Here is a 25,945-nt window from a genome sequence, read left to right as displayed (position 1 = left end):
CGCATTGCTATGAGCTGATGGTGTGACCGAGCGGCGTGCGGCAAACAATTCATCCGCAACAGATTGGTGCAGATAACAGCTGAGCTGGAAACGGAGAAAAAACACTTTCGCTCTATTTTGACTCAACCCAGCCGGTACGACCGGCTCAGTACGGTATAGTCGTCCAACGGAATCGGACACTCGAAGTCTTAAGTCGCGCACCGTTGTCCGTCGGTTATTCGAACGCCGCGTAAATTCCAAATCCCTCCGCACATTCACGCGGATACCGTTCAGGTGTTAAATTGGAACTCGTGACGTGGGAGAAAATCTGGTGAAAAAGGCCACTTTTAAATTTCGGGCTTGGTTCGGGTAGAGCCCTAGCTACATATTTCAACAGTTTGTCCAGTGGTGGAAAAGAAAAGTAAGTGTCGGATTGCTCTCGCATTTTCGGTTTCATATGCAGCCAACGAAACATATCGCATGGATCTGGTTTTACCTTCGCGGGGACCGGTTATGTTTTTGTTTGAATTTTGCGGTGTTTCATAACAATTGCAACTTCGACATTGGAATCGTGGTATACCTACCCGCGTAGTGTGTGTATTGGTTTGCAGAAACAAACTAGCTAATGAGTGGACTGGCGATTGATTGTTGCCATTAATGGGGGTGTGCGAAAGGAAATCGGTTTTAACCATAAGATTAGTGTTGTATAATAAGATAAGCGATCGTCGATCGGCAGAAGCGTGTTGAACAAATTGGTTTCTCGTTCCGGTTTGGGCAATGAATCCTAATGGCGAAACAAAATGTTTGCCTACTATAAAAAGCGCGAGTGTTGTTTGGTTTTACATAAACATAACTATAAAGCCAATCTAATTCAATTTTAGTATCCATTTTTTAAAATTAAATTTAAATGAATCTCCAATTTAATGCACAAACCTTCGAATAAAACGACAAACGAACCAATTGAGATAAATGGTTCAGAATACACAGGAAAACTAGTTGCAATCAATTACGAAAATTGAATGACTAACTAATAAGTAAAAGTAAAAATGGAACACGATTCTTTACTATGGTATAACCTTAATTTTCTGGAAGAATTAAACCTATATCAATCAGACAACATACGCATTCCCAATTACTGGGTAAACATAGGATGGCAATGTAAGATAACGATTACTTTTATCATTTGATTTAACAAGTAGATTCTAAATACGTTCAGATTACTTGTAAAGATTGATTGTTTATTAGGCAGACGTGGGTAGTTACGTGATAGTTGTATTTCGGCCTCATATCGGCTCATATCTTATATAATGTGGAAAATTCTGTTATAAAATTAAAAACACCCGATTGGTTCGAGTTCTATCGTTATACTTTGAGTCGTTTGACAATCTAATAATATATATTCATATTCTTCTATCGCGTATGCGCTGATGGTTTAACCCTTAAAGGAGCAAATTTGCTTTTCTAAAATATTATGAAAATTGTGTCACAGCTTTAATACTTTACTGCATTGGTTTGAAATTGTTTTTCAATGTTGTTTTAAACAATATTGCGCTTTCAAGAGTTAAGCATACACATGTTCGAAACTGTCATGTAAAAATTGTCTCAAAGATTATTATAGATGGCTTAAAAAAGTTGATTTAACCATTTTAGAAGGATTTGTCTTTCTTCCATTTTGATAATTTCGTTCTATCTCACATTCCTTTCACTCTCATTCTGGTTGATACACACCAACATTTCCAGAAAGCACCTTATATATCAGAGAGGATTTAAATATATTATAACCAACCGTGGAGCAGGCATTTGTATCGCTATGTAAAGGTGAATGACGGTGAACATCCAATCTAAGCTGGCTTAAAGTATAAGGGGTGTCGTTGATTGTGGGCCACCCACTATTTCTAACTTGTTTGGCTTACGCTGTGATACTTCGCAATTCCATGAAAAAAAAGTTATGCGATCTCTCAGAATTTTGCAACATTTGGTAGAATCGTTCCTTACCGAAAAATATTAGATACATATTATTTTTATTTCGTCTCTTTCCTTCTTCTATTATTAGGGTGTCTCTTTCCACGTTAGACTGGTTAAAAAAATCGTGATTTTTCGGAAGTTGAATTTTTTAAAAATTCATAACTTTTGAACCGCTGAACTGATTTTCATGAGTTATAGGTCAAATGAAAGGTACTTAAGTGTAGATTCAAGAAAAAAATGTTAACCTTAAAAAATATTGAGTTTTGTATGAACAAAATACGCCTTAAATGGGTTTTCTTAATTTTCACTGCGAGGGTCCTTGAATACTCCTTACTTTTATATTTTTATTTTGAAGATCATTCAATTTTACACAACATTTCTAAACACATTTTTGAGTTAGAGATTTCGGAGATATAATTTTTTGAAAATAAAAAATCTATGTATACACCCCTCATGTACGGAAACAATGAAACCGCATGGCAGTTCATCATACACCTCTAGTGAGTCACAGCAGCTGTGAAATAAGAAATCTATGATTTACTTATAAGCTGGTGCAACATTCGTTTCAACCTGATGGCTGTCCATTAACCACGTAGAAAAAAAAATTAGACATTGCAGACCCTCGCGTTCAAAATATGTTTACCGAGCGCAATCTTTGGTTAGAAATTCCACTTCAATAAAAATCCTGGATAGAAGATAGGGGGCACATGAGTTTTGGGAAGATATTCAAGGGGAATAAGGGGGGGGGGGGGGTTGAAGTCATACATCTGTGCATCAGAGACATTGGAAGGAGGGTGGACAAGGCTGATAGGGGGGGGGGGGGGGGGTAGGAGATATACACTTTCAGTTTCCGGCATCGGGAATCAACGGCCAGGATTACAGATTCGGACGGATGCATCATGTATTGGGACGCCGGGCAGTCTTCCTCGAGCCGGCAGGGGTTTCTCCAGACGATTTCGTAGTACGGCTCAGATACGGATCGGAAGCAAACCGCGTTGCGCGTGTGGTGTTGTACTGTACACACCAAAAAGTAATGAAATTTAAACGACATGTATATCAATACGAATGTAAACATACAACGATTGAATAAAAAATCTGATTGAAAATGTTTTGTCTCGTCTTGGAGTCGCATCAGACCATCGTTGGGGTACGGTAGGCGGAAGAGGGCACTTCTGGGAATGACAAGAGAAAAGATAGGACCAGTTAAATTTGGATATTGATGGTTTTTAGGAACGTGTATATAAGGGACATGTAGAGAATATCGCGGCTTGCTAGTACATCTCGAACAGGGACATTGGGTGATCTTCCCTGGGCCATAAGGAAATCGAATAGTTGAGATCTGGCATATGTTGAGATATGTTCGATCTCGTGATAACCGTTGCCAAAAGCGCAGATACCGCTTTCAGCGAGCCCAATAAGCCGGAGATGAGCGTCCAGCGTGTAGTGATTGCACATGAGCCGAGGCATCACCCGTATGAAATCCCGACCCACATCCGGCCCCTTGAACCAAGGTTTCGTCAATACCTTAGGGATTATCGAATGTAGCCACCTTCCCAGTTCACTATTGCTCCATGAAGTTTGACAACTTTCGAGGGTTCTCTGATGAGTAATACTGAAAAATTCGCAGAAGCTAATTGGTCTTTCATATATGTCACCATGAAAAGCGCCCGCCTTAGCTAAAGAGACCGCTTCTTCATTACCTGGAATGGAGCAATGCGAGGGAACCCAAACTAATGTAATCTTGTACGATCTTACAGACAAAGCACGCAGTCGCTTCTAGATTTTCCCCAGAAAATATGGAATGTGCTTTCTAGGTTTTATTGAACGGAGAGCCTCGATTGAGCTGAGGCTATCCGAGACAATAAAGTGATGATCGGTGGGCAAAGTATCAATGATCCCAAGGGTATACTGAATAGCAGCAAGTTCTGCGACGTAAACTGAAGCAGGATCATTGAGTTTGAATGAGGCGGTAAGGTTTTGATTGAATATACCGAAGCCAGTGGAGCCGACGAGATTTGACCCGTCGGTGTAAAACATTTTGTTGAAGTCGACTTCTCGAAATTTACTATGAAAGATGCTTGGGATCACTTGCGGACGTATGTGATCCGGGATTTAACAAATCTCGTCCTTCATGGATGTGTCGAAGAATACAGTTTAATCAGAAGCATGGAGGAGATTGACTCGGTTGAGATTATATGAAGAAGGATTGATATTTTGTGACATGTAATCGAAGTACAAGGACATGAATCGGGTTTGAAAATTGAGCTCGACAAGCCTTTCAAAATTTGCAATTACTAAAGAGTTCAAGGTATCGCATCGGATGAGCAATCGATATGAGAGGTCCCAAAATCGATTTTCAGCACTATGCTATAGCACTTTCACCATAAGGAGGAAAATTGGGTAAACACCAATATTTCTCAACAGGGCTAATTTTTTTTTGGTAAAACCAGTCTTTGCATTTCAAGGGCACAAATCCTTATTTGTTACACGGGTGCGTTTCGGCTTCGCCTCATCATAAACCGACACTAACTTTTTGTCGGAATAGATTAGCGCCGGCTTGACGCTTTTCAGCGGAAGGACGTCCTCCAGCACTTCTAGACTCATCGTATGTGTCGAGTGCATGCAACCCAAAGCAATAAGCAAACAACAATATTGGATTCGCTCTAGTTTGATGAAATGTATGTTCGTAGCGGAGCGGAAACAGAAACTACCGTACTCCATCATCGATAATATCATTGTTTGGTACAACCTGATCAAGTCTCCTGGGTGGGCACCCCACTATGTTCCGGTTATTGTACGGAGAAAGTTGATCCTTTGTTGGCACTTCTGTTCCAGATACCTGATGTGACATCCCCAGGTACCTTTAGAGTCGAATCATACCCCGAGATATTTGAAAGTTGAAACCTGAGCAATAGTTTGACCCATTAATAGAAGCTGTAGTTGCGCTGGTTCAGGCTTCCTTGAAAATACGACTAACTGAGATTTCTCCGTGGAGAACTCGATACCCAGCTGGAGGGCCCAAGCAGACAAATTGTCCAAGGTATCTTGCAATGGTCCTTGCAGATTGACGGCTTTGGGACCTGTAATAGAGACCACACCGTCATCTGCAAGCTGCCTTAGCGTGCAGGAATTGACAAGACATTCGTCAATGTCATTCACGTAAAAGTTATAGAGAAGGGGGCTTAGACATGAGTCCTGGGGAAGACCCATGTAGCTAATTCGTGATGTCGATAAATCTCCATGCGAAAAACGCATATGTTTTTTAGACAGCAAGTTTAGCAAAAAGTTGTTTAGAGTCGGTGAAAGACCATGCTGGTGCAGCTTCTCAGAATGAATTTTGATAGAAACTGAATCAAAAGCCCCCTTAATATCTAGGAAAACTGATGCCATCTGCTCTTTGTTAGCATAAGCCATTTGAATTTCGGTTCAGAGCAACGCAAGACAGTCGTTCGTGGCTTTGCCTTTGCGGAAACCAAATTGTGTATCTGACTGTAAACCAATTGCTTCAACCCAATTGTCAATTGCCCCCCCCTTCTCCGCGTACACGCCTGAGCACTCTTTATTGGAAGGACGCCCGCGTGAGTTCGCGTCTGGTACGCGTTTAGTCTGAGCTTGAATCGCGGTATCGAGAATCAAGCCAGCCAGGAACCCGTACTCGATTTTGTCAGATATCGTGGACGCGTGGCTCTTCCAATCAATATTTCGTGTGAGGTCATACGAAACATTGATTGTAATCGGTGGCCCTGAACCGTTAGCAATATTAATTACGATCGGCAGATGGTCGTTGCTGTGGGGATCAGAGACTACCTTCCACATGCAATCTAGCCGCAGCGATGTCGAGCAGAGGGATAGGTCTAAGGCGATCGGATGCGCTGGAGGGGCAGGAATCCGTGTCATTTCACTTGTATAAAATGGTCATATTGAAGTTGTCGCAAAGCTCATGGAGTAAGGTAGATCGATTATCGTCATGAAGGCAACCCCATGCCGTACCGTGGGAGGTGAAGTCACCTAAAACTAGCCTCGGTGTGGGGAGGAGTTCTGCAATATCGCAAAGCCGTCGGTGGCTAACTGAGGCTCTAGGGGTGACGTGGACGTAGGTGGAAGCAATGCAAAGGTCTTTGCCTTTAATTCTGGTTTGGCAAGCGACAACTTCAATACCTGGTGTCGAGGAAAGGTCGATTCGATTGAAAGAATAGCACTTTTTGATCCCCAAAAATACTCCTCCGTAAGAGTCTTCTCGATCCAAGCGAATAATGTTAAAATCATGGAAGTATAGGTCTATATCTGAAGTATCTGCCTCGCATAGTGCAAAAGCATCGCATTTCAAGTTATTTTGTAGGATTTAAAGGAATCAATTTTCGGGATAATGCTTCTGCAATTCCACTGTAGAACAGAGATTAAATCCTTGACCTCGTTCGATGAATTAGCCATCGAAGGATACAATCGCTGAAAGGAGGGGCCATTTCGCAATGCACTGCATCAAAAATGTTTTTACTGTGGGGAGAAAGCTTATCAAGATGCATTTAAGTGGGTCAGAAATATTTAAAGCGAATAGGGTCCACAATGTCACAGAAATTTAAAATTTTTGATGTTGCTGGAAGTGCTGGGAACTCCTTTTCTAAGCTCAGATTACTGAGACCGGAAGCGACTTGCTTCGGTTTTGCACCAGTACTTCCTTGAGTAGTTATTTTGGGGAGGCCTTCTGGCATTTACGACGAAGCTTGTGAGAGGAAATGTTCTTTCTTTTTCTATTGCTTCTAGGCACAGCAGAAGACGTTCCCTCCTGGGGTTCATCACAGTCGCCTTCGTCAGTAGACAAGTTGGTATAGATGTTCGTAGAATCAGGTGGCGTAGCTTTCTTAAGCATTTCTGCAAAAGATCGCTCAGAGCGTCCCTGAAGGGAACGCTTAAGATTCTCCTCGCGCTGTTTGTACGCGGGACATGAAGGGAGATCATGTGGGTTTCCCCCACAGTAGAGACACTTTTCGACATCTCTACCACAGGAATCATCCGCATGATTCCCACCGCATTTCCCACAGCCTATTGCTACAATGAGAGGCTGTGTGTCCCAGTTCTTTGCAATTAGTACAGTTCATGACCCGCGGCACAAAGAGGCGAACAGTTAGACGAACCTTGTGAAAGAGAAGGTAGTTGGGTAGAGCAGAACCGGCGAAGATCACCCGATAAGAGTCTGAGTTGACGTATATTTGTTTCCCATCAGCTGCGAGTGATGCTGAATGCAAACGTTTGCACTCCAGTATCTTCACTGGCTTAAGCATGCGGTGCTTGAAACAGCCATTTCCATATTCTAGCAGGTCTTCGCAATTCAGACTCGAATCGGAAACGACCCCACTGACTTCAACCCTGTTAGCTGGAATATACACCCTGTACTCCTTCGTAAAGGGCCCGTTGCCAGCAATATCATTTGCCTGATTTAAACTGTTAACAAGCACCCGAAGCTTATCAGGGTGAATTTTCGATATTTCTGTCACAGCCAAATACCGATTCGTCAGCACTCGAGAAATCTGCAACAGACTCAAACACACGGAACTGCACCTTGACTTAGAGACTCCTACTTTCAGTCGCCTCCTACGACATGAGAGCAGGAACACAGTGGCTCAATTCTTGGCCGGATACCACACGACCTCTGGGCAGGTTCGTCTGTACACATCCAAATTCGATAATTGAAACCCAGCAAAACTTCACCAAACCATCATCAGCCGAGAGTATCAGCAAACCCCCAAGCAACTAAAATTCGACAAAATTATGCGGATCATCGTCGAAAAAACTTCGGTTCGTAGAGCGAACGTTTCGCTGCGTAATGCAGCATACTGGGAAGCTCGCCCAGCTCTTCCCAGGCTCCGTTCGCCATTGAGAATATTTTGAAGCCCCTCAAAAATTTTACCCATAGCACGGGTTGCATGACACTATGGACTTGGGGTTCCCTGTTTGGCGGGTTTTTACCACCGGAACAGGTAGTCCGTAGTGTAATTCTTAGCCGGTTGAAACAACCACTACCGACACTACGCGGCTTATCTAGGCTGGTCGGAGAAAGAAGCTGGCATTGAAGGGTAGCTTCCATAGATGACCGAACAGCCTGCAAGTAAAAAATGCGTAAGAGGTGTAGTTTGTCGTACAAATAGATTTTCGTAAAATCGTTGATTCCCAGCCAACTGGAATATGATCAAATAAAGCGCGTCTTTTCATATTTTTTAAATGAAATATAGCACAAAAACACATTAACACCATTTTTTGTTTATTTTAGTAGCGAATGGCTTGCAATCAAATGTTTTAAGGGGTTAAAGGCTCAATGATTTTATTACGTCAAACTTACAGTATTTTGGTAGAACATTTTTCAGTGAAATAAACAAGCATAAGTTTATAAAAATACATTGATAATTGGCGGAGTTATGGCTTTTTCCCCGCAACGTTTTTTTTAATTTAACAGGTTTTCGGTGATCACGATTGAAGACCAATGGATCAACTAAAATTCCAAAACAAAAACAATTCCATTAGTAAATGGGTATACATCATACCTTAATGATTAGTTGGATAAATAATAATTTTTTCCTTCATTCCGGAACGTTTTTCCTAAAAAATCGTTGTTTTAAGCTCTAAAAATTGCATTAAATTTTTTTATTTATATTTAAGTTGATTCGCATTAAAAATAGCTTTTGAACTATTAAAACAAGTTTTACATAGCAAACACGGTATCAGTAGCAAGCGTTCAAAATTTTCCTTCCGATTTGTGAAACAAGATTAGCAATTTGTTTGGTAGGAAAAAAAGTTATTAGGGTTCAAAGTGTACGTAACGCTTCCGTTTTGAAAATATTGAAATTACACGCAGAATAGTAAAGAAAGACGTAAGTCCTACGTCAAAGATAGCTTGATCGATTGTCTTTTAGACAGCTTACCCGCGTTGGATTCTCAACCCTGTACATAGGTTTAGAAGTAAACCGAAAAAGAAGCGAATGACCGAAAAGTATAATAGAAACAATAAGCTTGAAAAGTTATTGAAAGTGTTTCGACTCGAGTTTTTGAAATAAATATTCGAATTTCCATTTTTTTACTAGTGGCCTTAAAAAACCTATTAGAAAATTGTATTACGCGTGACAAGTAGAATCTTTCAACTTATAGAGCACATGCATATGCTTCCTATAATTCCTTATAAAGTTATTTTTTCGATTTTTTCGGTTTTTTACCTTTCAAATGAGCAACCATCGATGTGTTGGCTTCTAAATTCTTAAGACTCCTGACCTTGTCTGCAAGAAGATGGCAAAGATAATGATGATAAAGAAGGTTGACAAAAATGTTTCCGAATATTTTTCAATACATTGTAAAATTGAGTAATTACGACGATTCAATACAAATAAGTGGATCCCAAACAGACCACAACAGTACCCTAATTTGTTCTTCCATCGACAAGATGACTGCGTTCATTTTAAAACCATTGTGCTCCATGACGAGAAAAAACGATTATTGCACAGTTTTTTTGCAACTAACCCGTTTCGAAACACTTTACAAACCACAAACATTCAATCACTGAAACCACAAGTCAGGGTTGCGAAAGGCGTCATGCAAATTGGAACCCATTCGTTTGGCTAATCTTTGCACTGAAGTTGAACTAGAACTAGCTCTTGGCAATGATTTCAATCCAAACCAGGACAGCCCGAGGCAGCAGCTGATAACTGCAAAGCAAAGACAACCAATGAAGCTAAATGTCGAACATTTAAGCATGGTTGTAGTGTGAAATGCAACTACTATAACAGTTACTTACTAATGTATGTCAAGAACGTATTCTAATTCTATTGAATGCATTAGCATATTGAAAACAATGTTGATATCAGTAGGATGACGTAGGTTAATTCGATCGTCGATTTTACACATAACTTTGAATGATGAAATGAATGAATGTTGAAAAATGAAGCGGTACTTTTCCACTATTTGTGATACCAACAATCACCGAATACTAGTAAATTAATAAATAAACAAACAATATTCATAGTAGGTTATAGTGGAAACAAAAGTCTTCCGCAATTTTTGTTCTTCTATTAAAATTCTGTGCACATTCTAGCATTCCTTCTGCTTCCCCTTTAACATGTTTCTTGCAGATCATTCGAAATTTTGAATAATCATTTCAAATGCCTTTGATAGAACAAATCATAAAACTCGTGTAACCGCCATTAACCAATTGTTTAACAAAAGGGATGCCATACTACATATTATACTTATATATGTATTCCAAACAAAAAACTAACCTTAACCAATTGCTACTACTTATGGTTTAATAATTTGGCGTAACATTTACCGATTCATATCACGATTTTAAATTTCCTACCAAACAACGGCAAAGCACATAATGCAACAACTGATAGCGAAACTCGAATCCACATAGCAAAAACCTATTACTTCTTGCTGCAACCGTTCCTGGAAATTCTAATCAATTAGCATTCTTAGCACATCGAACTGACAAATTGAACGCTTCCATGCACGTCATGAACTCCACGCAGTCTATACAAGCCGTTGCTATCCGCCACCCATGACTAAACCATCGTTTATTGTTCGCAGGTAATCGTCGCCCGAAATGGATAGCAAAGCTCCGCCGTATCCAAATTCACCGGCTGGATTCGTGCCGGTTCCAACTCAGCAGCAACCGCAAATGTCCAGCGGTGGGTACCCGCATCCAACGCAGCAGCAAAGCTATCCGTATCCACCGCCACCACCACCATACGATGCCAATGCTAACATGATCCCACCAAACCTGCAGGGGCAGCCTACATACGTACACAGTGAGTATCGATAAACATGCCGCCGAATGGGGGTGCAATAAATTGGACTGGGTCGGGCGATGAAAAGCTGAATGGTGTAGATAACTCGGTGGAAATGGCAGTTTGTAAAAATGCGCTGTTCGATTTGAAGATTGCGACCTAAAGCTGGGCTTGTGTTACACTTTTCGATTCGAGTTTTTCTATTTTTTTTTCAAGCACATATGGTGATGCATTTATTTTCATACGATTTCTCGTAAATACACCAAAAAACGTTGGTTTATTAAACCAGTATAACGGATGAGCACTTTATTGTATTTAATTTCAAATCCCAATCAACCTTTATAGCACTTGCTCAGTTTGATAAGCTAGGAACTGATTACGGGAATTTTGATATGCAGGGAAAATACTTATTGTTTGGTCTGAGTAGATAACGACTGATGTATCTTTTTATCAACCAATTAGTGATCTCTGATTAAATGGGGCTTTCAAAAAGGGAAAATACTTCTCGAGAAAAAATCATGACCATGTGCAGAGTTACATGAATTTGATTATTATTAGGGGTATCTTCTAAATATCACAAGAGAGGTATTCCACTAAGATCCGTCCGAAAATAATTAAAATCCTGACTGACCATCTTAGATTCCTTTGAAAATTTACACATTTCATTGGCATGGAAGACTAAACATTTTCCACAATCAGTAAAATTATTTTGATTCAAGAGCATTTTTTTAAAATGGCGTAAACATTTTTACGTGCATTAACTTCAAAACTTTTTTGTTCGATTACTGTATTTTATACAGCAAAACTTGCTGAGAACGAGTTTCAAAGAATGAATATTTATGTGCGAAAAAATATGCACTGAAAAAAATGTTGTCATTTTTCACAAAAACAAAACTTTGTGTTAAAAATTTAAATTGTAAACAAACCCATTTTTTCTAATTTTTTATATTTTGTCAATAAAAACCTCAAGAGAAAAGAAACATTTTGAATGTAATTGTATGATGGAGAACTTATTGGTAAAAAGGTTTTTCTAACAATAATTTTATACATGTTTTCAAATTTCATGCTAATTGGCATACAAAACTGTAATTTTATTACAGAATGTAATTTTAAGTCTCATTTTAAATCGAAATGTATTTAACAAAAATCTTCTAAAATGCGATAGTTTTCGAGATATTTGGAATTTTGTTCCAACAAAAACAGTTAATTCGTGTAATTATGCCCTTTTTAAAATTTATTCGCGTTACTCAATTATAAAATGTCAAAAATCTAATGTTTATCGTTTTAATGACGTAAAAGAAACTTTTTCAGTGTATTTGGATCATGGAGAAGCTTTTGACATTTTTGACATATTTTTATAATTCATACTATTTGCAGTCTAAAATACAATTTTCTTTTTGAATATGATTCTAAACGCTATTTTAAATCAAAATGTTCATAACAAAATTTTTATCAAAAGTTGTAGTTCTCGATATATTTCAAATTTTGTTTTAACAACATAATTCTTTTGTTTTATTACGACCTTTTCAGAAGTTATTCGCGTTTCTCCATCAACAATATTAACTTTTTCAAAAGGCCCATAGTATTTCCTGTTACTTTCTCTTTGACTTCAAGGTGATATTGCAAACCATTTGAAAGCTATACGAAAACAATCAAAATACTATTCATCCATAGGGTCTTATGATTAAACTAAATAGTTCGATCATATTTTGGTTGTTTTCGTATAGCTTTCAAATAGTTTACAATATTACCTTGATATCAAATAGAAAGTTACAGGAAATGTTATGGGCCTTTTGAAAAACTAATTATTGTTGATGGAGAAACGCGAATAACTTCTGAAAAGGTCGTGAGAAAACAAAAGAATTGTGTTGTTAAAACGAAATTCGAAATATCTGTAGAACTGAAAATGTCTCTTGACTGTCGAACTTATTTGTAAAGTGTATTTTTCGGCTTATCAGTCGTGAATTAGACAGCGAAAATAACTATATTGTTTTTACTTCCAACGTTTCGATGGCTTTATTCCACCTTTATCAAGGATTTTTTTTTTTTTGTTTTCTTGTTATGTTAAGATTTGTTGAAAAAGTGAACCGTCCTAATATTTTGTCAGCGTCAAATAGTGGTGCCGTCGTTCGCATATTTTGCACTTCACTGTATCTGATGAAATTTTTCTGGGTTATAATTTACTATCGTTTTTGGGTAAATACTTAGGAAAAAGCGCTAAGGTTTGTCTGCTAACTCTGCTGTTGAATGTTTGCTATGTGAATAAAGCCATTGAAACGTTGGAAGTAAAAGCAATATAGTTGTTTTCGCTGTCTAATTCACGACTGATAAACCAAAAAATACTCTTTACAAATATCAGTAGAACTACTACATTTCGGAAATTTTTTTATTATCATTTTGATATATTTTAAAATTTAAGTTTAAAATCATATTCAAAAAGAAAATTGTATTTTTGACTGCAAATACACTCAAGTTTTTTTTACGCGGTTTTTTTGCGCGGTATTTTTTACCCGGTTTTTTTAAGCGGATTTGAAATTTACGCGGTTTTCATTTACGCGGATTTTGAAATTTACGCGGTTTTCATTTACGCGGAGTTTGAAATTTACGCGGTTTTCATTTACGCGGTTTTTGAAATTTACGCGGTTTTCATTTACGCGTATTTTGGAATGTACGCGGTATCCATCAACGAGGTTCCCTTTAACGCGGATTCTTAAATTTAAGTGGCCTTCATTTAAGCGGATTTTGAAATTTACGCGGTTTTCATTTACGCAGATTTTGAAATTTACGCGGTTTTCATTTACGCGTATTTTGGAATTTACGCAGTATCCATCAACGAGGTTCTCTTTAACGCGGATTCTTAAATTTAAGTGGCCTTCATTTACGCGGATTTTGAAATTTGCGCGGTTTTCATTTACGCGGATTTTGAAATTTACGCGGTTTTCATTTACGCGGACTCTGAAATTTACGCGGTTTTCATTTACGCGGCATGTATCCCCCGCGTAAAAAAAACCTGAGTGTAGCATAAATTATCAAAATATGTCAAAAGTTGTTGTTAGGAAAACTTTTATATTAAAAGTTTCTCCATAATCCAAATACACTGAAAAAGTTTCTTTTGCGTTTTTAAAACGATACACATTGGACTTTTGACATTGTATAATTGGGTAGCGCGAATAAATTTTAAAAAGGGCATAGTCACACGAATTAACTCTTTTTGTTGGAATAAAATTCCAAATATCTCGAAAACTATTGCATTTTTGAAGATTTTTGTTAGATACATTTTGTTTTAAAATAAGACTAAGAATCATATTCTGTAATAAAATTACAGTTTTCTATGTCAATAAGTATGAAATTTAAAAACATGTATAAAGTTATTGTTAGAAAAAACTTTTTTACCGATAAGTTGTCCATCATACAATCACATTCAAAATATTTCTGTTCCCTTTAGATTTTTGTTTCTAGAATATAAAAAATTAAAAAATGGGTTTTTTGCAAATTAAATTTTTAACATAATTTTTTGCTTTTGTGAAAAATGACAACATTTTTTTCAGTGTATATAGTTTTCGTACATAAATATTCATTCTCGTTATCAGAAAGTTTTGCTGTATAAAATACAGTAATCGAACAAAAAAAAAAATTTAATGCATGTAGAAATGTTTACGCACTTTTGAAAAATTGCTCTTGCATAAAAATATTGCAATTGCCAGAGAAAATAATGGAGATTCATAAACCGAACACAACTTCAAAGTTTCATTCGAATTGACGATGGTCATATTTTGCGATTGGCCGATTTCTCATGGAATCCCTCAAGAACTCTAGATAGATCGTGAATCATGTACTAAGAATCCATAAATAATATTTTGTTAACTATTTCACAAGCACGAATAGTGATCTGTATCTAATTCGCTAGGAAACACGAATCAGTTCACGAGGATTAAAAGTATTTACGAATAATATACCGAGTTTCGTGAAATAGTTCACGAGAAAGTTACCATACTGCTTTGTGTTTAACACCCACAATAACCAGATCATCATGATGAAGACGTAAAAATCATGATTCTGGTTTCGTCGTAGAATCGGTCTCCGAATAATATTCCTAAACGTATGAATAAAATTGCAAGTCAACCTTTGGTTTTGTGCATAATGTTCATAAAGCTGTGAACTAGTACGGAAAATCGATTTTGTAATGACATGGCGGAAACCGTGACTGAAAACAAACACAAAACAAATATCTTCACTATTAAATGCGTTATGCAGGCGTTACAGAAGAAAAATTGAACATAATTGTAAAGCTCATGATTTTTGTTAATGGTACTGTATTCGTATCATAAAAACGTGATTGTTCCTGTATTCATGGCACTGTATTCACGATTTTGGGAACATTCTCCTTCCGTGTAATATAACGAACCTTTTCATGTAGTGTAAATCTTCAAATCTTGTCACACCCAACAAAGTGTGTCATGTTGCTAAGGCAAACACAGAGCTCCTGTGCGTCATTGTATCCTATTAGTAAACGTAAATGTGTTTCGAATATGGTTATTGTGTGCAGGGCCGTCTTAAGACCGTTCGGGCCCCTGGGCACAACTAATCTGAGGGGCCCCTATAATTGAACAGGTATAAACTGCCCATGATCGCAAACCAGTCCCATAAAGAAAGGAAATCTCATAGAAAACGGGACAAATATGCGATCCTGGGTAGTAAACTGCTGTAGAGTAGGATGATCAAAAAAGCTCCCCAGTATCAGATCAGATTAGCCATCTTCCACGCTTGGATTTATTTTTCAAATTTTAGCCAAATTATTCAAACATGTGAAAGTATTAAAAACACTGTAGGAATCAAAATATATGGAGAAAAAAAATTAGTTTTCCATCACTATAGATTGGCATTGTATCATCGAAAAACGGAAGATGATTTTGGTAGATCTTAAAAAGATATAAGCATTTCTGACCAATCTGACCGAAAGTGGCAAAGGGCCTAACACAAGATGAGCTGCGTACAGTGCAATGGACTTACCAGCTGCGCTGTTACCTCTCCATATTATATAATCTGTCATAGTTGAAAGACGTTGTTTGAGACTGAAGAGTGCCTCCGTCAATAATGAGGAATGATGGAGTACGGCGGGTTAGCTGTCAACACTACAATGTCGACGATTAATTCAATAATTGTCCTTACACTATGACAATCTAGGAAAATATTTAGCAATATGCTAATAAAACTGAGACGAACCACAAGTACATTATAAGTAATATTAAAATTTCCATATTTAACGAATTAGTATCCTTTTTACCTTTTAAAAGTACAAGTGTCCTATACCTCCATTGTTAAATATACAAATAAACATAGCAAAACTTCGAAATTACTCAAACTTATTAATATGAACAACACAAATCATTTTAATAATTCACTACCACAACTGTTGGCAATTCATTCATAATCACCCACAAACAGGAATGCAACTACCTACCAACGAAGCTCATCAAAGATGAAAAGCAAATGCTATATCACTTAAACTGAAATATACAAAATGTAAACCTAAACTTGAATCAGGCTTGTTATTTGCTCACACAATGTGCAACAAAGAGCGAAATACACCGATGAAAAATAGAGCCACACAAAAATACTACGATGTGCAGAACGACCGCACAAAGAGAAACTCGAAAACAAAAAAGAGAAAGATCTGTGCATCAAGAGCTGCACAATTTCGTACAAAGAGTCACCTTGAAGAGCCACTTTTTTGTGCCTCCCCTCACTGGCAAACAGGTAGAAAGGCGAATCAAACTACAATTCAGATAGAGATTGATCAGAAGAACGTTTTAAAAATGTTTTGTTGCTTTCTCTGCTTCCATGCTTGTGGGACCAAGATTCACACTAAAGAGCCTCTTTATTTCTACACTTTGAGCCATGGAGTAAAATGCACGAATGGGAGCCACACACATCGGAGTGAAGAGGTTTAATGTGAAAGAGAAGAGCGGTGGTTCGCATGAAAAGTGCAAAGAGCGTTTTTGCCTTTCTCATATAGAAAGGTTATGCAATCACTCTGAAAAACGTCAACCTAATCCCGGCCCGGAGGGCCGAGTGTCATATCCCATTCGACTCAGTTCGTCGAGATCGGAAAAAGTCTGTATGTGTGTGTGTATGTGTGTATGTATGTGTGTGTGTATGTGTGTGTGTGTGTATGTATGTGCGTATGTGTCAAATAATGTCACTCATTTTTCTCAGAGATGGCTGGATCGATTTGTCCAAACTTAGTCTCAAATGAAAGGTGCAACCTTCCCATCGGCTGCTATTGAATTTTGGATCGATCGGAATTCTGGTTCCGGAATTACGGGTTTCAGAGTGCGGCCACACAGAAATTTCTCATAAAAACTATAGGAAAAATTAAAAATAGAATTTTTATTTTTGATGCTAAATGTGTTCAAGGTGCATGAAACGTCGAGATTTGATGCAAACTCGATAATAAATTTGACGACAATTCACTTTTTTGGATTTTGGCACATTTTTGCCTTTCTCATATAGAAAGGTTATGCAATCACTCTGAAAAACGTCAACCTAATCCCGGCCAATTTTTTTTTCGACTCTCATAAGGTTTCTGGATTTTAACAGGGGCGTAGTTGATGGTTTACGGAGAGGGCTTACACCCCCCCCCCCTCTACTGTTTACTCTCCTCCTTTAAAAATCTCCTTAAATCACCCCTCATACCCCTCTTTTTCAACCCCATCATCTTTAAACCACCACTATATCACAAAGCATACCAATTTAAGCTGGGGAGTCGTTCGTTCATGGGACTTTCGCCCTCCTCGAATACCCACCCCCGCATGACAAAATGAGTTAGCAAGCAGATAACATAACAGATGATCTAATGCTGATTAGGCTAATGGAGTATGATATTTTTTTGTTTCAAGTGTTTCACCGTCGACACGTAGCTCATCAAGTTCGTGGCTGGCATGCCATTGTGTATAAGTGCAAAGTGTACTAAGAATGTAATGGACATTTCCACAATTATGTTGAACATAAAAAGCCTCCGTGCCATAGGTTAGAGAAATGAGAAAGGCACAATTGCACCGCTAGGTGGATTAAAACAGGTTTTATTCTTCTCTTTATTTGCTATGAGCTGCATTACATCCCTGACTTGAATGAATAAAAGTTTAGTTTGAAAAACAATTTCAATGCCAGTCATATAAAACAGTCCAAATAGGAAACACATCGAATGCATGCTGCCGTGAGGCACGAATCCTCGACTACCTGAAGGATACGTTCCATTTGAGCCAGTATATTCTGATTCTTGATTCGGACTAAAATATTTTTGAAAAGGCAGAGTGCCGTACAAAAATAGTATAGTTCTGCTTCAGACTTCGATGGCATAGTGGAAAATGCCTAATCTGGCCGCGAAAGTATCGTGATACCCCAAGAAGTCCAGGGGTCGTTTTTAGAGGTTTTCATGTAGATTTGTCCATTCTCAATCCCTGATGTGATGAAGAAACGAAAATTTGCCACATGCGCAGATCGCTTACCAAACAAGGTTTATGTACCGAATTTCAACATTTTCTTCTTTTTCACTTTCTGTACAGCTTCCTTGTGCAAGTTTTGCCACCTTTTTGGTTACCGCTCCTGCTTGTTGCCTTTCGAACTTTCTATACGTTTTGTGCAAAACATTTCATTGTTTTTGCTCAAAATGAATTGATCCATTCTCACCCACACAATTGAGCGCTACTTTTTTTTAACATAGCTTTCAGAATGATTCTATATTCATCCTAAGATAGGGCCGCTAAAAGCCCGGGGCCCCTGGCCCTGACCAACTGTGCCCATGCGTAAAGACGGTACTGATTGTGTGAACCTTCTATTTATCGATACACCTTTCATGCAGCAGCAAGCGCTCCACTTCAAGGTGGTCTAATTATGACGCCGCTGAATCCCACTTCAAGAGCACAGATAAGATACGGAGCAATCTCATCGCAATCACTCAAGGTAAAGTCGATCAAATTGGCGGACACCAAAAATGGTATTTTATTTGGAAATGTGTAGGGCACATGTACTTAATGCGATTGATTAACTGTATACTCCCATTTGCTTTGAGAGGCTTTTCGTGATCAATGTCAGCGCTAGATGGAAAAAGTACAGAAGGCTTTTACCGGAGCTGATGCAAACAAGGAGACTGGTTTAAATCATATTTGGCTGTTGCAATTGTACTGTGTTATATGGCGAATAGGTTGACATATCAGTAGTAAGCAAAGACGTTGTAGATATTTTCCTGATAAGAAATGTGGACATTATTACGCCCGCAAACTGGTAACTCCGAGCAAGATGTACCAAGGGCAACTTCATTGCAGTATATTGAAGCCAAAAATGACACCTAATTGGCCAAAAAGATATAAAATATTATAAACTGAATTGTTTTAATGGAGCAGCAAAATATGCAATTGTTGTATGGCTCTCTAGATAGCCTAGATTATGTATAGTCCCTCTCAAGGCATAGAATCATAAATGTGTATACAAACAAACTGAATTTAATATAAAACTATCGAAAAAACTGTTCTCGGATGTATATTTTAATGAACGTGATGTGTTTCGTGGACTGTTAAAAATCGAATAATCTAGAGAATGATCCCTAGATTAATTGACCAAAAGTAGTCAGTGAAACAAAATACTTTATTTCGTAGGTTTAAACAAAATTATATCACCATAGAATACATTAAAATGCGATATTGTTTACCTCGAGTAAGTGTTTTCTTTTTCTATATGTGTCTATTGGGAAAAAATAAACCTAGATATAAGTGCTATCGCGAAACGGTTCAATCACACAAACAATGTGCTAATCAACAAGTCAATGCACCAAGTGAAGTAAGACTTATTTTCGCTTTTGATCTATCCCGCTTTCTTTTGCTTCTTTCTTTTCCAGCGATAGTAACCGCACCACAAGTTGGCCCCGATCCAGCATCCATAAGCTGTCCATCCTGCCAGAAGCATGTCATCACCCGGTTGGATTACGAGACCTCAACCAAGACGCACATCATGGCCGGACTGCTGTGCCTCTTTATGTAAGCAAAGATGTTTGATTAAAATTGCTGGTTCAGAAATGAAACTATCTCATAGCGAAAAAGAAAGTACCTAGTGCTCAGTGCACTAGAAGCAAACTTTGATCATTGAATTCATGAAAATATAATCTCTGCAGTTAAAAATATGCTGCGTGAATAGAAGGGCTCATAGTAACTATCGGTCAAACAACGATAAGATATACGTTCTGCACATAAGCCCGTGTGTTGGTGTTGCAGGCGATAACGGAATGTACTCTTTAGAGTACAAGTTATTTTTATTGATTGCGTCAGGTAAGCGAATTGTGCGACTTCTAATAGGAATTGTGTAATTTTCGCTGGCTAGAAAATGTGCGTGTGTTGACGGCACGTTACACCGAAAATTAATGGAAATAGGTTAAAAAATCAAGCACGTACTGAAATATTAGTAATTAACGTTTATTTTCATTTTTTTCTTGGAAGTGAAGCTAAGGATACTATTGGACAGTTGGTGATATATATATATATATATATATATATATATATATATATATATATATATATATATATATATATATATATATATATATATATATATATATATATATATATATATATATATATATATATATATATATATATATATATATATATATATATATATATATATATATATATGAATAATTAGGATTGATTTATAATGTGTCGTATCAGTAAACTTAAAGCTGGGTTGATTTTTGCCAATATCGAATTGATTCGGTGCATTGCAGATCTCTTTCAGTACTCATTGTGTAGAACATTCCTAAGATCCAATCAAATTTTGTTATCAAATTTATGTACATTATACACTTCTCGGTTCATAATGTGTCATAATGCCCTAATGTCATAATATAATAGTTAAATTTCCATGAACTCAATTGTGGGTAGGCTATCACATTCTAACACCATACATCCTTCGGCAAAGTTGTTCAGCATATCCTGGACTATACTTCTACCTAATTAATTGCATACTGCAGGAAGAATTGTATTCTGTAGAATTGAAAATGCAAAAAAGTAAGTTTTCTCATACTAATTTCCATACAAATTTCAAACGCAATGTGCTACGCAGAGTCAAAACCAATCGACTCCAAATTTTGTTTTACTATTTGGGACCGCAAATGGAACCAAAAAGTGCTGTGCTCGGTTGATGTGGTTACGTTCAGAGCCTAAAAAAATTGACATTTCTACGTGAACTTGAAAGAAAACAAAATTCAATTCACCCCCGCTGCGATGAATGAAATGTTTGCTTCGTTTCTCTCGTCATTCGTTCTCCCGACGCAGCGCAGTCAGGTTCGAACATGTTCGGTTTCAGAAGCAAAGTGAATTTTGTTTCTATGCTAGCACTGAGAGGGATTATTGAGCAAAAGTGCACCAGATATAGATTACGCAGTTCACTTAGGCTCGAAAATGTAGAAGATGCTAACTTCTGCCTTCAAACTGTCGACATAATAACAAATGAATGCTTTGGTTGGTGAATGAATTTATATTTCCTCTGCACTCAAGCATTCGATTCTGCATGAAATTTCAGTCAGTTGGAAAGTGAATGAATGAGGGAGGCGTTGAATCTGAATGTCGGTTTCGGTAAATGCAAGCAGAAATAGGTAACTGATTTTGAAATTTCGTGGCTCTGGTTACGTTTGCGATTTTCCATATAACAAGGCCCCAGACTACTATATAGTTGAATCATATTTCGGTTGTTTTTATGTAGCTTTCAAGTGCTTTACAATATCGCTTTAAAGGGGTCCCTGTTATATAATTGTGCAAAAAGTACCTAATGCTTGATAATTTTTTTTCGAAGAAGCAAAATGACTTAGACACGTGCGCTATTCTGCCAAATGTTTATTAAGGCTTCATCTATAAAATAAAAATTTTCGAGTGTGTCAAAAAGGGCGGCTCCAGCAAAAGGTGTTTTGAAAACTGACCTCATCTGCGGGCACGATACAGGTCGCAATTCGTAGTCTACAAGCGCCGAACCAAAACGGTCTTGAAGATTACATTCCGTAGAGTAGTGATTTTCCACTTTGGCCGGCTGTAAAAAATCGTTATTGATCAAAATATTGCGATTTTGTAGGTTACAGCGCCCGAAATGTTTTCTTTTCGGCGGGCAAAACCCGAAGTTGATTTGTTCAAAAACGAGAATGCCCGCAGATTCGACATATCTTGTTTCGAGAAAGCCGCCATTTTGGACGCCATTTTTTCCACCTCATGCTCAATTTTTTTATTTTATAGATGAAACCTTAATAAATATTTTGGAGAATGGCGCACATGTTTAAGTCATTTTACTGTTAACCTTCTAGATCCCACTGGCTGGATGAAAAAAAGTTTTCTGCATTTGGTCAGATCATACCATGCAATTAACTCGGGATTTAATGTGTTAGCTCTACCTATTTTTCAATGACCATTTCAGAATGTCAGAGACCTAGCGGTACATTCCGAGGCTATTTTCCCGTCGGCAAGCCCGCTCAGTTATAATACGAGTACCACAATTATACCCGCATTATAAACAAACTTTCTATTCATTGCCACGAATGCGTGATCACGCAATTGACGCATATTTAATGTTTCATGAAACATAATTGGAAAACAAATTAAAAATAAGATTACTTACCGAAATCACGACTTGTTACAGTTTATACTACCTAGTTCTAATTTACGGGGCAACAACAAAGCTTTTCGAATTCATCATCAAGCGCTGGTGTTCAGCTTCTACTGGAATATCAATTTTCGCGCTCTTCTAGTGCTTCGACAATTCTGAACCGATTATCGAGAGCAAATATCGCCAAAACAACTTGAACTCCGTACACCTGGCCATCGGGAGTGCGCGTATTTGTTAGGAATCCAGATTTGAATTTCAGTAATTACAGACACTCCACTGTTGCCTTTTGGCGTCGGCTGCGTAGGTTGTAGATGTTCCACTTCTGCTGGCTTAACACCACTAGCCGAGGGTTATACTGCAGCCATGGAAGGTCTATCGGTGGCCTTGATTTTGCACATGAACTGTTGAAACGAATCCTTGTTGACGAGAGTGAGGTGAAGATCTATTGAATACTTTACGCTGACGTCACAAATGAACTAAGTGTTCATTTTTGACGGTTCGCATGTACTGTTTACGTGGCCTTAGAAAAATTCTTTACGATTTTATTCGAGCGAATCTAGTCGTCCACAAATTTTTCTAAGTCCATGTAAACAGTACAAGCGAACTGTCAAGAAAAGTGTGGTTAACTGTGCCAGTAAAGAACCTAATATTCGGAATAAATTTTTGATTCATCGAGTACCCAGCGGAAAAGAATCCTTTTAAGGGTCCCATCGTAGCTTTGCTGGAAGCTCATAATAATTTAAATTTATTTATTACTAATTGCTAGAAAAAATGCATTTATCAATTGTTTTTATTAAAAAAATGTTAACCAATTATAGCTAAAGGAATAAGCTCGATTGGTGGTGAACGAAGTTTAAATTAAAAATTCTCCTATTTTATTTTTTAAAATTAGTTTCAATTTTGCTTGGAAACGAGTGCGACATGTTATTTGCTTTAAATCAGTAGGAAGCTGGTTGAATAACTTAGGTCCGATGAAAGAAATGCGTCTTTGACCAAGGTTCGTGGATACTCTGGAGTATAATAAATGATTGGCTTGTCTAGTGCTGTGAGCTCGAATGCCTGTTGTAAATTCTAGATTGTTATGAGCAATAGTATTATGCAAAGCATTGTGGATGTATATTATTGTTTGGTAGTTAGTCAACCCAAGCAAAGGTAAAATGTTATGGGCATTATTATTGTATAACAAAATAGTAGGGTACATAAATGGTTTTTTATAAATAATTTTAAGACATCTGTTTTGAAGCGTTTGTAGCTTTTTCAGATTCGAGATACTGGCACGGCCCCACACAGATACAAGGTAGTTCAGCAATGAGTGGATGTGCGCATAATAAAATTTTAGAAGTACATGCTGGGGAACAAAAGAGCATACTTTACGCATAGCCCCACATAACGATGCAACTTTTCTCTCTATAGATGATATATGCTCAATCCAGGAGAGTGTGGGGTCTAAGTGAAGTCCTAAATATTTGAAGCAGTTAGTTTCCTGAATTACAGGCTGTCCCATTCTTGGGTCTGGATGCACGCCTATAGCTCTTCTAGATGAACGAAACAGCATATATTTAGTTTTTGATAGGTTCAAGGAAAGAAGGTTGTCGTTGAAATACGTCGTTAGTGTTTTTAAATCCGATTCAGTGTCGCGTACAATATCCAGGCAGTTGTTGTTCGGGTAGAACAACGCTGTGTCATCCGAAAAAAGACGAGGAGTCCCGTTTAACCCGAGTGTACCTAGGTCATTGATATACAATAAAAATAACAATGGCCCAATATTACTGCCTTGGGGCACTCCTATTTCTATTGGTCTATAAGAGCTACACGAGTCTCCAATAGATACGAATTGGTTCCTATACGACAGATAGCTACGAATAATATGATTTGCTAATCCCCTGATACCATAGCATTCTAACTTCTTAAGCAGGATTGAGTGATCCAGAGTATCGAATGCTTTTTTTAGGTCCAGAAAAAGGGCACCAACAATTCTTTGGCTATCAATTTGACTGATGGAGTCAATTAGTTCGGTCATTGCAATTAAAGTGCTGCAGCCCTGCCTGAACCCATACTGGTAGTTGTAAATTATGTTGTGTTTGTTCAAAAACTCGAGTAGTCGAGTGATGAGCAATTTCTCAAGAATTTTATTGAAAACGCACAATGTTGAAATTGGTCTATAGTTGCAAGGTTGGTTTGGATCACCAGCTTTGAAAATTGGAATTACTCGGGCTATTTTTAAACAGTCTGGGTACCTGCCGGTTTAAATTATTAAATTAAAAGCTTTGGTTAGGATGTTTGCAAAAGCGGTACAGTTACTCTTATGAACACTAGCGGGGATCTTATCAGGACCACAACTGTTATTTTTTTCGAGGTCTTTAATCAAAAGGATCACATCGTTTATGGTTGCAGGACGCAAGAAGATTGTTTCTTGGACGTGTTGTATATTTGTAATAGGATTTGAGTTGGGACTCGTGGGAATATTGTCAGCCAAATTTTTGCCAATGCTAGAGAAATACTCGTTGAAAACATTACATACTTCTTTAGTCTCAGTGACTCTGATATCGTTGCAAATTAGGCTGATGGGAACATCCGACTTTGAACGACCAAAAATGGTATTAATATTCTTCCGAAGTTTTGAATGAGTTGTGTTGGATAGAAGGTTTTCAAAGTAGGCCTTTTTGCACCGCTTTTTCATTACATTAACTTTTTTAGTTATGTGTTGCAGAAGAGCTTTGAGGTTTTCATCATTGGGGTTATTTTTTACTCGTTTCAGATAATTACTTTTGATTCTAATCAGTGTCCACAAATCGAAATTGATCCAGGGGCAAAAAACGCCTTTACATTTAAAAGTTTTGGAGACCGTTCTAGTGTTTTCCGCAAGTAAAGAATTGTAGGTTGTGATGATATTTGTAAGACATACATCTACATCATCAATCAACTCGATGTTTTCTATAAAATTTTGGAAGTCGTTATTGAGTTTTTCATGATTGATTATTGATTTAGTCAAATTAACGGGTTCTCTTTTTACTGCAAGTTTATATGAAGATATAATTTGAACGTGATCACTAACTATGGTGTAAATCGTATCGTTTCGCTTGTCCCGCTTCTACGGCTAAATATAGGTACGAGTTATGGGAAGTACAAAAAATGCACGCCAAACGAAACCACTCCTCCGTTCTTGAACACCGCCTACTCAGTTTTCCAAACAAAATAATTGTGTTGGTAAAACAAAATTTTAAATATCTTGAGAATTTTATTTTTCGTTACGAGCATTTTGATTTGAAATATCGTTTAGAATCAAAATGCTCAAATATATTCAAAAAGAAAACTATGTTTTTGACTTTAAATGATTATTTGACATGTTGATTTTTGATAATAGAAGTTTTATTTTGCTTAGAGTTTAGTATTCAGTATTATTACGTGTTAATTTTCTAATGAGCGTTCTATACATATTGTGAAATATCCATACAGTATAAAAATGCATGAAAACTAAAAAACCTGAAAAGTCTGGATTGTTATACTTAGCTTACATATACTACATAACATGGCGAATCTTATCATGCTGAGTTTGGAGTTACGTCCGATCAAGTCGTTTTATATACCAAATT

The 25,945-nt window shown here is 37.5% G+C and overlaps 1 protein-coding gene across 1 annotated transcript in view; it reads left to right on the top strand.

Moving 5' to 3' along the window:
- Positions 1–130: 130 nt before the first annotated feature.
- The window catches only part of LOC131681673 (lipopolysaccharide-induced tumor necrosis factor-alpha factor homolog), a 42,036-nt gene continuing 16,221 nt past the window's right edge, over positions 131–25,945 (top strand). Inside the window, exons 1-3 of the mRNA XM_058962623.1 lie at positions 131–400; positions 10,513–10,733; positions 19,606–19,744. Of these exons, the coding sequence (XP_058818606.1) occupies positions 10,529–10,733; positions 19,606–19,744 (344 nt within the window). The 5' untranslated portion in view covers positions 131–400; positions 10,513–10,528. The remainder of the gene's footprint in view (positions 401–10,512; positions 10,734–19,605; positions 19,745–25,945) is intronic.

Source organism: Topomyia yanbarensis, chromosome 2 (genome assembly GCF_030247195.1).
Source record: "Topomyia yanbarensis strain Yona2022 chromosome 2, ASM3024719v1, whole genome shotgun sequence".
NCBI lineage: Eukaryota > Metazoa > Arthropoda > Insecta > Diptera > Culicidae > Topomyia > Topomyia yanbarensis.
This window is presented reverse-complemented; position numbering and strand designations above follow the sequence as displayed.